The 12,639-nt window shown below is 48.5% G+C and overlaps 1 protein-coding gene across 1 annotated transcript in view; it reads left to right on the forward strand.

The window, feature by feature from the left end:
- Positions 1-2,845: 2,845 nt before the first annotated feature.
- LOC128746030 (uncharacterized) overlaps positions 2,846-12,639 on the forward strand; it is a 122,548-nt gene continuing 112,754 nt past the window's right edge. The window contains exons 1-2 of the mRNA XM_053843083.1: positions 2,846-3,062; positions 3,169-9,140. Coding sequence (XP_053699058.1) covers positions 2,846-3,062; positions 3,169-9,140 — 6,189 coding nt within the window. The remainder of the gene's footprint in view (positions 3,063-3,168; positions 9,141-12,639) is intronic.

A 12,639-nucleotide genomic window follows, 5' to 3' on the forward strand; every position in this document is an offset into this window, starting at 1 on the left:
TTCTGGTGATCTCCAGGTGTACCGACATGAAAGGCTGTGCCAGAAGGAGGTACTTCGTATGGCCATTATTTTGGAGGCGGCGAATTCAATGCGTCGATAAACATTTTCGTTCGTCTGAATTCCTCCTCCAAACCAACTTGAGCGTTGAGGTCTCCGATGACGGTTTTGACGTCATGCCATGTTTCGTGAATTAGTGTTGCAAGAACTGGCTGATCGTTAGTATTTCAAAGTGGCAAAGTTATGACTTTCCAACGCATTGCTAACCCCGTTATTTTCGAATACAACATTGATGGTCAAGCACTTGAAAGAGTTGAACAAGTCAACGATCTTGGTCTTAAGCCACTCGGCAGCTCGGCTTTATTTCGAAAAGTGGACGAGATTTTATAGAACCATACTGCTTAAAGGCTTTGTTCTGTTCCTTGGTGGGACCTCTATTGGAAAACGCGTGTCCTATCTGGACTCCATATCAACTAACCTGGAATTTACGAATTGAACGAGTGCAGAAGAGGTTCGTTCGTCTTGCGTTAAGTGATCTTTCCTGGCGTGATCCTGTGAACCTGCCTCCGTATCCTCATCGTTGTCGCCTTATTGGGCTTGACACTTTAGAACGTCGCAGAAAAATTCAGCAAGCCATGTTTATTGCCAAAATATTGAATGGAGAAATTGATTCAACGAACATTCTTTCATCGTTGAACTTCCGTGTTCCTCAGCGTTCTCTCCGCTCTGCTGGACTGCTACAACTTCAACTGCACCGTAAAACTTTCGGATTCGAAGAACCTATTGCAGAGTGTAGTCGAACGCTTTCTTTAGTGGAGCGCATGTATGAATTCGGAGAAAAATCGCACAAATTTTACCAAAAGATTTCAAATTCTAATATTTTATTAGTGACCATGATTTTTGTATTTAGTTTAAGTTAGTTACTCACTTGACAATTAATGTTAATTTACTATGTGATATGTAAAGTGAATCGAATAATGTATTTTTGTATAGATGGGGTTTTTATGCCTACGTGAGGATGGATTCAGCTTGGCTTTTCCCCATCCAATCATTTCTCCATCGAGACCTATCAGGTCGGATGGATAGAAAATTAATAAATAAATAAATAAATAAATAAATAAATAAATAAAATGACTTGGGCAGTTGTCGTATTCACGTTCCAGCTGCGCGTAAAAAGTGCCCTTATCGTGCTCATCACTTCCTAGGTGTGGGTTATGCACGTTCATAACGCTAATGTTGAAGAAACGGCCTCCAATCCTCAACTTGCACATACGGCTGTCGATTGGCCGCTTATGCGTATTGCCGCAGTTCTTGTAGTTGGTGTATCCATCTCTATACGAATGTACCGTAGACCCCTTCCAGGGTACTTCCTGCAGCGCTCAAGAAATCAGGAAAGATACGGGAATTTCCCAGAAAATTGAAGAACTTGCAGTTCCATGTTCCACGCTTCCAATTGTTAGTCCTTTTTCGCTGCCTTGGTGTATGTCGATTTTTTCGGTCTCTATTTACATTATTTACTTCCTGTTCTAGTATGTTTTACGGATGGTTTGTTGGGCCTTCACCAACCCTCTGTCTCGCCGGAGGACCATCGTGACAGTACTGTTTAGCATACCACACTGGCACGAGGACGATGATTCCCCTTTTTTTGTTAGCATACTATCTTATTTTCCATCTGGGTTGGTTACCCGACCTCCGCTAAGGTTTGTTCTGCATATCGTTTTGGCGTTGTGCCAGTAAGACAATGTCGGCAGCTCGGCAGCTGTGTCGGCTGTGTCGAGGTAATTTAGCTGCTTAATCAATAGAGGATTGCAAGGCAATCCTCGATTTGGTCTACTGCCAACTAATTTCTCATCCATAACGATGAGAAACAGCAGCGGTGATAAAATGCAGCCCTGTGTTACGCCAGCAGTAACTCTCATGGGGTCGAACAAGACGCCGTTGTGTAACAGCTCCCACGAGAATACCTCGTACTGAACCTCAATGGATGGACTAGCTTACCTGGAATTCCTCTACGCCTTAGTGTGCTCCAGCAGTATTCGTGGTCAAGCCGGTCAAACACTTTACCGAGGTCAGCGATAACTAGCAAAAGAGAGTCCTGAAATGCGTTGATCTGCTTCTGCTCCAATATATTGCGGAGCGTTGTAATGTGGTTGTTAAATGCGCAACGTCGACCAGCGAGCTGAACCCAGCCCTGGTTGAGTCGACTACCACCGAACGCATACGTCAACCACACCTATCGACCAGCGGAGGGATCGGATGTCTGAATGACGTCTCAATAATACAAACGGAGGCAGAACAAACCTGAACACGAGTGAAACTAGTGCAAAAATTTGTTACTCCTACTTAAATCTAAAGGAATACTATATTAATAATTATCTCTTTTCTCTTATTTACCTAAATAATTGGTAAGGCACCTACAGTTAACTTAAATCTATTAAAATGATGTATAATAACTACTTAAAAAACTAGGAATCTCTGTAAAGCTGAAAATTTAGAAAACCTGCCTAAGTGCTTACGTGCTAAATTTGTTAATTATAACCTACGAGGTAAAAGTTTGATAAAACGTGCTGTCACATGCAAATTATATTAAAATAGTGCTATTATTACTATCTATTAAGGTTTTGCACTGACCAGGAAAAGGTTTATTGAGCATTGTTGAGCGGTAGCGAAGAATCTACTATAGTAGGTAAAAACCACGTTAGAAGTTAACCTCAAACTAATCTTTGCCCTTCTTAGGGATTTTGTAATTCTTCTTCTTCTTCATCTCCTTCGAATAAAGTCTTCACAAAATCAAAACTTCGAGTTCTATCGCCAACAAATTTACAAAATCCTGTATCGGGAAAGAGGAATGGCGAGTCGAAAAACTAGCGACGGTTCCCAGAAGCAACGATCCCCCGGTGCGAAGGGTAGTTCAACCAATGTTGGTGGTATGTATGCGGGCAACGTGAACCATCCGGAGATGGTAAATCATCCGGAGACGACGAGACAGTTGGAGAGTGTCGTCCAGCCTGATCCGAAGCTTCAGCTGGTGTCGGCAGTACCAGAAACGGTAGTCCAACCTCCAAGTGGGTCTTATTCGACGGTCGCAGTTGCACCCCCCCCCTAGCCAACAGGTAACCCTTACCGAAACGGTGAGTACCGCAAAAGGAGCTATTCCCAAAACTCGCACAGCACAAATTAGTGCGAAACAGGATAAAAATAAACGAATATCAGTCCCTGCCATCATTACGACTAACGCCTTCGTTCGACGAAATCCCCCACGTCGCGTTCGCGAAAACCGAGTCAGGCAAAATCCCCCGCGTCGCGTTCGCAAAAATCGAGTCAGTAGTTGCGGATTATGCGATGATCCCGACAATATCAGAATGGTACAGTGTGACGAATGCGATTCGTGGTACCATTTCTCGTGTGTCGATGTGAGTCAGTCAGTGGAGGAGATAAGCTGGTCGTGCCCCAGATGTGCAAGTGAGTTTACAATTAAGACCCCCAGTGCAGTGCAGACAGGAAAAAGTGCTACTGTTATCCAGGAAAGTACAAAGCAGCTGTCGCAGCACAATCCACCCCCCATCGATGCAGTTTCGGTCAAATCGACTGGAAAGTCGAGCAAGCGTAGCGATAAAAAACGAATCGAGCTACAATTGCAGAAACTCAAGGAGGAGAGGAAATGCCAGTTGCAGTATTTGGATCAGAAGTATAGCTTGCTGCAAGAATTGGACGGCGAGACTTCATCCCAGGCCAGCGATCCGGATTCCATTCTGGAGAATGCGTCGAAAGTACAGCAGTGGATTGATAACACGGAGAAGTGTGGTGATGATTCCGGCCTCCCCGATGCAGATCCGGAAGACGAACGGGTACCGAACAAATCACAGGAACTCCAGGTAGTCAGGTTTCCACCCCAAGCGCCACAGGTAGGAGCCGTCAACGACGTTGAGAAGGCTCAACAAATCGACAATCAGTTGATTATCGACCGACGAGGTCCGCCCGTTGTTAAAACGGACATATCATCCAGGAACGTTCAAAGTAACAGGTGTACCCTTCCGCGACCGCAAGATGGCCTTTCGGATGCTGAAGGTATTTCGGCGCTTACAATTTCCGAGTTGTGGAAACAGTGGTGCGATAGGTTTCTACCCCCTGTAGACCAGAACAGAGCCATCGACCGACAAATTCCACCGATAAATACACGTGATGAACCCGCACCAACGCACCGCCCTGAGGTGCCTGCGCCACCTGTGAGCCGGAGCATTATCAGAACCTTCGCTGAGGGAGAATTCATCCCTGGACAAGGATCTACTCCAGTCCCTCAAACACAGCGTAGGAATACACCACCGGCGGTTGGGATCGAAGGTGAAAACACTGTGTACCTGTTGAACCGGAGTCAACTGGCCGCCAGACAGGCCGTTTCAAAAGATTTACCGGACTTTGGCGGAACACCAGAAGACTGGCCACTCTTTTTCTCGATTTTCAATTCGTCCACACAGCTCTGTGGATTCTCGAACGAGGAAAACATGCTCAGGTTGCGGAAATGCCTCAAAGGCAAGGCGTTGGACGCAGTTAAGTGCCGTTTGCTCCATCCATCGAATGTGCATGGAGTGATGGCCACTCTCAAGATGTTATACGGGCGGCCAGAGACGATTATACAAGCAATCGTTAAGAAGATCCGTTCACTGCCGTCTCCTAGCATCGAAAGGCTGGATACTGTGATCCAGTTTGCCCTCAACGTGGAAAATCTAGTTGCGACAGTCGAAGCTTGTGAGATAGCAGATTTTATGTACAACGCTTCCCTGAGGTACGAGTTGGTGGAAAGGTTGCCGCCGACGTTGAAGCTGGACTGGGCTAAAAGCTCCCGAAGCAATCCTAATCCAAACCTTCTGGACTTCAGTTCGTGGCTACGCTTTATCGCTGAGGATGCCAGCGCCGTTTCAATTACTACGGGCAGTGATCACCGTCCTAGGGTTTCGAAGAGAGACGGCTACTTGAATCTTCACTCCGAAGGGGACTACCAGTCACCGAGAAAGCCGTCAGTCTCAGCAGAGGGCAGTAAGCCAACTTCTAAGGAGCCCGCTAGGGAATGCGTGGGCTGCAAAGGAAATTGTTCGACCTTAGCGCAGTGTAAGCGGTTCAAGGATCTCAGCTATGACTCGAGGTGGGCAGTTGTACGGGAGTTTAAGGTGTGTCGAAAGTGTCTACGGAGGCACAACGGCCCGTGTAAGCAGAACAAGGCGTGCGGGGTTGACGGCTGTTCCTTCCTTCACCATTCACTTCTCCACGACGCAAAAAAGTATTCATCGACCTCATCTGCTGCCCCGGCCTCAACGCCTCCACAGCACCGCGGGGATCAAGCCACCAATAGTAGCTGTAACGTACACCAATGGCAGTCTGAAATCCTGTTCAGGATCGTGCCCGTTGTACTTCACGGGCCTTCGAAGGTGATGCGAACCTACGCCTTTGTTGACGATGGATCAGAACTCACATTGATGGAGGACAGTCTGGCCAGAGAACTAGGGGTAGAAGGACCTTCGAAGTCCCTATGTCTCCGATGGACCGGAGGAGCTAACCGAATGGAAAGCCAGTCCCAAAGGGTAAACTTCTACACCTCCAGCGTCACGAACCCCATTAAGAAGTTCCAGCTTTCCGAAGTGCACACTGTCGGACGCTTAGAACTTCGACCGCAAACGTTACGGATACCTGAGCTGCAGGAAAAGTATCGTCATCTGCAAGGTTTGCCGCTGGAATCATATCAAGAGGTCAGCCCGCGACTTCTCATCGGTCTGGACCACGCAAGCTTGGGCAACGTGATGAAGTGCCGCGAGGGCAAATCGAACGAACCAATAGCAGTCAAGACGCGCCTAGGCTGGATGATCTACGGGCGCTGCTCCAGGACAACGAATAGTGGAAGTCGCATCAATCACCACAGCATTCAAATCTGTCAGTGCGAATCCAAATCTGACAAGGAGCTGCATGATGCCATGAAACAGTACTTTTCACTGGAAAGCCTTGGCATAAGTAAGCCGAACAAACTACTGCTATCCAACGACGACCAAAGAGCGACTGAGCTGCTGCAAACGCTAACACGACGTACGAATGGACGCTACGAGTCCGGCCTTCTCTGGCGATATGACAACGTCCGGCTTCCGGACAGCAGATCGATGGCGCTACGACGGTGGGAATGCCTCGATCGGCGAATGCAGAAGGATGCGAATCTAGCACTGGCGCTAAACGCGAAAGTGAACGATTATTTGGCCAAAGACTATATCAGGAAACTCTCAGCACAGGAACTAGAGATGAGACGTGATCGAGTTTGGTACCTTCCGATGTTTCCTGTAGTCAATCCCAACAAACCCGGCAAAACAAGGCTTGTTTGGGATGCGGCAGCGACTTCGTACGGAGTGTCTTTGAATTCCGTGCTTCTTAAAGAACCCGATCAGTTGACCTCTCTCCTATCGGTCCTAGTAAGGTTTCGGGAGTTTCGTGTGGCTGTCTCCGGGGACATCCGGGAAATGTTCCATCAAGTGAGGATGAGATCGGAGGATCAGCACTGCCAACGCTTCTTGTGGAAGGAGAATGAAGCAGACACAGCTCCCAGCACGTACGTCATGCAAGTAATGTCGTTCGGCGCGAGCTGCTCTCCAAGCACCGCTCAGTATGTTAAAAACACCCACGCGCTGCAATTTGAGCAGGAGTATCCAGAAGCCGTCCATGCCGTTGTTCATCAGCATTACGTGGACGACATGCTGATCAGTGCTGAGACAGTGGAGAATGCAATCCAGCTGGCGACGGATGTGAAGAGAATCCACAAATCTGGTGGGTTTGAAATACGAAATTGGGTGTCCAACTCACCGGCGGTAAATGCTGCGCTAGATGGAGAAGAAACCGAGGAGAAAAACCTGAGCATCGGAGAAGCAGATACCACCGAAAAAGTGCTCGGAATGTGGTGGAACACTGCAGCGGACTGCTTTACATACAAGCTGTCTTCCCGCCATGAAGCTGACCTGCTCTCTGGGTGTAAACGGCCTACAAAGCGCGAAGTGCTGAGGACTTTGATGATGGTATTCGACCCGCTGGGGCTGATCAGCCACTTCCTGATGTTTCTCCGAAGCCTACTGCAGGAGATCTGGAGAGCGTCCGTCGATTGGGATGAGCAGATTCACGACTTCCACTTCGAAAAGTGGCTCACATGGTTGCGGGTCCTCCCGCGTGTCTCAGATATCAAGATTCCCCGTTGCTACCGGATTACCACATCTGTAGAAGGCACAGTGCACATGCATACCCTCGTGAACGCGAGCGAGAATGGGTTCGCGGCCGTCGTCTATTTACGGTTCCAGCAAGGCAGTACAGTGGAAGTTGCGCTAGCCGGGGCAAAAACCAGAGTTGCGCCGTTGAAATTTCTTTCTATACCGCGCTCTGAACTACAGGCGGCCGTTCTAGGAGTCAGACTGGCGGACTCTATCCTAGGATCCCTGTCTATCAAGGTTCGAAAGCGCTATTTCTGGACAGATTCCAGGGACGTCCTATGCTGGCTACATTCGGACCATCGGCGCTACAGCCAGTATGTGGGTGCACGGATCAGCGAGATCCTCGAATCGACGGATCTACGGGAATGGCGGTGGGTTCCTACCAAGTTGAACGTGGCGGACGACGGAACCAAATGGAAGAGTACTCCCGACCTAAGCAACTCTAGCCGATGGTTCTGTGGTCCTGACTTTCTTCGGGAAACAGAAAACGAATGGCCGGCAACGCCGGCCATCAGAGTCACCGATACAGAGCTTCGACCGCATCTTCATCTTCACTTCAAGGCTTTCGAGCCGATCATCGACACAAGCCGCTTCAGCAAGTGGTCTATCCTCCTGAAGACTACATCGTACGTATTCCGAGCTATCAGCAACATGCAGCGTACAATACGAAAGACTTCCAAAGCCTGCGGACCACTCACGCACGACGAGCTGGTCAAGGCCGAGTGCTACCTGTACCAGATAGCACAAAGGAGCGTGTACGGGGACGAACTTGCAATCTTATCTGCCCGTCGAGAATCACATGGGATGCAACTTCCTAAGAACAGCCCTCTGTTCCGCCTCTGTCCGTTCATGGATGAAAAGGGGCTCCTTAGGATCCGTGGGAGAACCAGCGCTTGCCAGTTCATCGACAGTAGCGTCGCTAATCCCGTTATTCTTCCTCGGGAGCACAGCATCACCAGGCTCATCGTGCTGGACGTCCATCAGCGGTTCCTGCACCAGAACCACGAGACCGTTCTAAATGAGCTGAAACAACGCTACTACGTTCCCAGAATGAAAACCGTCTACAAGTCGATCCGGAATAGTTGTCAGACCTGCAAAAACGACCGAGCTCGTCCACAAGCGCCGCTGATGAGTGATTTGCCGCCGTCACGCCTCGCAGCCTACAGCAAACCTTTCGACCACATGGGGGTGAATTACTTCGGCCCAATGACAGTTTCCGTTGGCCGTCGAGTGGAAAAACGCTGGGGGGTCTTAGCCACTTGCCTGACTGTACGCGCGATCCATCTGGAAGTTGCGCACTCGCTCACAACTGACTCGTGTATTATGGCGTTACGTAATGTGATGGGCAGGAGGGGGGTGCCGGCCGCTATATACAGCGACCGTGGTACAAACTTCTTGGGCGCCAACTGGGAACTACAAACCGCGCTCGAAGAATTAAACCACGATAAGATCGTGGCAGAATTCACCTCGTCGCAGACGACCTGGAGCTTCATCCCTCCCATGTCTCCTCACATGGGCGGATCTTGGGAGAGGCTGATTCGTACCGTGAAACAGAACCTGGAGAAACTGCTACCGAACCGATTGCCTTCCGATGAAACGCTGCGGAGTACACTCATAGAAGTGGAATACATCGTGAACTCGAGGCCTTTGACCGATATCCCTCTCGATAATGATCAATCTCCCGTGCTGACACCAAACCACTTCCTCATCGGTTCATCGAGTGGTGTGCTCCCATGGACCAATTTCGACGACAACCCTGCCCGACAGAAACAGAACTGGTACCTTTCACAGAGCATCGCGAACCGGTTTTGGAAGCAGTGGTTACACGATTCTCTTCCTTCGCTGACCCGTAGAACGAAATGGTACCAAGAAGTGAAACCAATCAAGATCAACGACATCGTGGTCATCGTCGACGTCAGATTTCCTCGCAACTGCTGACCCAAGGGTCGAGTGATCGCCACCAAGGTAGGACCAGACGGGCAAGTCAGGTGGGCCACAGTACAAACCTCTAACGGAATATACGAGCGACCGGCCGTCAAGCTCGCAGTGCTCGACGTTGGCGTAAGTGAGAATGCAACTCAGACAGAACTTCGGTGCATTGAAAGGGGGAGTGTTAAATGCGCAACGTCGACCAGCGAGCTGAACCCAGCCCTGGTTGAGTCGACTACCACCGAACGCATACGTGAACCACACCTATCGACCAGCGGAGGGATCGGATGTCTGAATGACGTCTCAATAATACAAACGGAGGCAGAACAAACCTGAACACGAGTGAAACTAGTGCAAAAATTTGTTACTCCTACTTAAATCTAAAGGAATACTATATTAATAATTATCTCTTTTCTCTTATTTACCTAAATAATTGGTAAGGCACCTACAGTTAACTTAAATCTATTAAAATGATGTATAATAACTACTTAAAAGACTAGGAATCTCTGTAAAGCTGAAAATTTAGAAAACCTGCCTAAGTGCTTACGTGCTAAATTTGTTAATTAAAACCTACGAGGTAAAAGTTTGATAAAACGTGCTGTCACATGCAAATTATATTAAAATAGTGCTATTATTACTATCTATTAAGGTTTTGCACTGACCAGGAAAAGGTTTATTGAGCATTGTTGAGCGGTAGCGAAGAATCTACTACAGTAGGTAAAAACCACGTTAGAAGTTAACCTCAAACTAATCTTTGCCCTTCTTAGGGATTTTGTAATTCTTCTTCTTCTTCATCTCCTTCGAATAAAGTCTTCACAAAATCAAAACTTCGAGTTCTATCGCCAACAGTGGTCTACACATGATCGGCACGGAATCCAGCTTGCTGCCGGCGGAGAATAGCGTCGATCTTCTCCTGAATCCGGTTGAGAATTACCTTACAGAGTACTTTGCGAGTAACCCATATATTGCTGAAAAGCTGATGCATCATCTAGGCTGACAAAGATAATTCAGCTTTGAGCATCTCGGATGACATACAGTCTATCCCAGGCGCACTATGGGATTTCATCCAGTGATGGCGCTTTAGAGTTGACGTGATTAATGCGACGAACTATTGGCATCATGCGCTGCTGATTTTGTTGGTTCAATGTTGGCAAAATGTTCAGTCCATCGCTTAATCTGTTCTGTTCTGTAACTCTGTCCTTTAGCGGCATCTCTGTATTCACCCTGGCACCACCAAGGGGCGGGAAATGTCATACAACAAACGAATATCACCATTGGCGGCGGCGTAACGGCATCCAACTTTCTCCTGCAGTCGTTGGACACGTACGACGCGCAGACGTATCTTAGCTATAACAAGGTGATGGTCGAATGCCATATCAGGGTTGCAGAAACTCTCTTACTCCTGCAGGTCGGCAACATCTGTTGGTGCACAGCACTGTATTGCTGTAAGGTTTCAACCCCATGTTCTAAATCTTTCGTTTATCGATTCCCACTTCATCAGGGCCGCATGTGCCCCTGAGCTCAGTAGGAATTCAGCTCCTCCTTCTCGATTAGCATTTTCACCTTATATGCCAGAGTAAAGCAAAAATTGCTCAGATGATGTCTTGTAGTCATCAGTACCCAGCCAGCGGACCTCGCTCAGCCCCGGGATTCCAAGTTACAGGCCTACTGGGCAACTTATGTGTCCATGTCCGCCGGTCCGGCAGAACAAAGGGATGAAATCAGAGATCTCTGTGAGTTACATACATGTGCGGTGCATACACGACTCTATATTTGAGCATTCCTTCCCCCTTAACAATGCAAGTGTTGGCAACGCATTCATGTGAAGCTGGTACAGTGCGCAATTATCATTGGCAACATTGCTCGTCAATCTCCCCCTTTTGCAGCAAACTCTTGGACAGGTAAGACGTACTTTGTTCGCGCAGCTCTTCTCCGCGTCGAGTGATTCCTACGGTGTGATATATAATAGCATCTAGAATGAAACCGACGATGTCATCGGGCATTCACAATCTCCACTGCTGACGGTTACCCGCCATGGCTTTTACCTGTCGCCAGGACAGGTTCTCGTCTACAGCCCGGATGTCGTTGGCTAAGCTCCGTCGCCATGAGCCTCTGGGTCTGCCTCTTCTACGCTGTCCTTGTGGATTCCAGTCGAGTGCTTCTCTGCAAACCTCGTTTGCTCCTTTCCTTAAGGTGTGTCCGATCCACTTCCACCTACGTTCACGAATTTCTGTGGCTATCGGCCGTTGATGACACCGACGATGGAGTTCCTCATTGGATATCCAATTATCAGGCCACCAGGCACGAATGATGTATCGCAGGCACCGGTTAATGAACACCTGCAGTTTTTGCGTTGTCTCCGCTGAGACGCACCGCGTTTCGCAGGCATACAGCAGTACGAATTTAACGTTTGAATTAAAGATTCGGGTTTTCGTACGTAGAGTGATCTGGTTTTAGCGCCAAATGTTTCGCAGACCTGCAAAGGCACCCCTGGCCTTCCTGATCCGTATGGCTATATCAGTCTTGGTACCACCATCGGGCGTTGTTTGGCTACCAAGATATTGAAAGGCATCTACCTGCTCAACTTGTTGTCCCGCTACTGTGAAGTTGGTGAAATTGTCAGTGTTCACTACCATAGACTTAGTTTTCGCTACATTGACTGTGAGACCTGCTGCCTGGGAGCTCTCGGAGAGGTCATCTAACTTGCTCTGCATATCGTTTCGGCGTTGTGCGAGCAAGACAATGTCGTCGGCTAGGTCGAGGTCATTTAGCTGCTCCATCGTTAGAAGATTCCAAGGCAATCCTCGATTTGGTCTACTGTCAATTGCTCCAACTAATATCTCATCCATAACGATGAAAAACAGAAGCGGTGATAAAATGCAGCCCTGTCTCACGCCAGCAGTAACCCTTATGGGGTCGGACAAGACGCCGTCGTGCAAAACCTTGCACGAGAACGCCTCGTACTGAGCCTCGATGAGATGGACTAGCTTATCTGGTACTCCTCTACGCCTAAGTGCGCCCCAGATGTTTTCGTGATTGAGTTGGTCGAACGCCTTTTCGAAGTCAACGAACACCAGCAGAAGAGAGTCCTGGAATTCGTTGATCTGCTCGAATATAATGCGGGGCGTTGTGGTATGGTCTACACATGATCGGCCAGCACGGAATCCTGCTTGCTGCCGCCGGAGAGTAGCGTCGATCTTCTCCTGGATCCGGTTGAGGATTACCTGGATGCCCTGCATCCAGTCCACCGGAAAAGTTGCGGTTTCCCAAATATTGCTGAAAAGCTGATGCATCATCTGGGCTGACAAAGATGGGTCAGCTTTGAGCATTTCGGCTGAAAAACGATCTATCCCTGGCGCTCTATTGGATTTCATACTCTTGATGGCTGCTACAATTTCATCCAGCAATGGCGCCTCCGAGTTGACGCGATTAATTCGACGAACTGTATGCGTCATACGCTGCTGGTCTTGTTGGTCTCTGACAT

Source organism: Sabethes cyaneus, chromosome 1, assembly GCF_943734655.1.
Source record: "Sabethes cyaneus chromosome 1, idSabCyanKW18_F2, whole genome shotgun sequence".
Lineage (NCBI taxonomy): Eukaryota > Metazoa > Arthropoda > Insecta > Diptera > Culicidae > Sabethes > Sabethes cyaneus.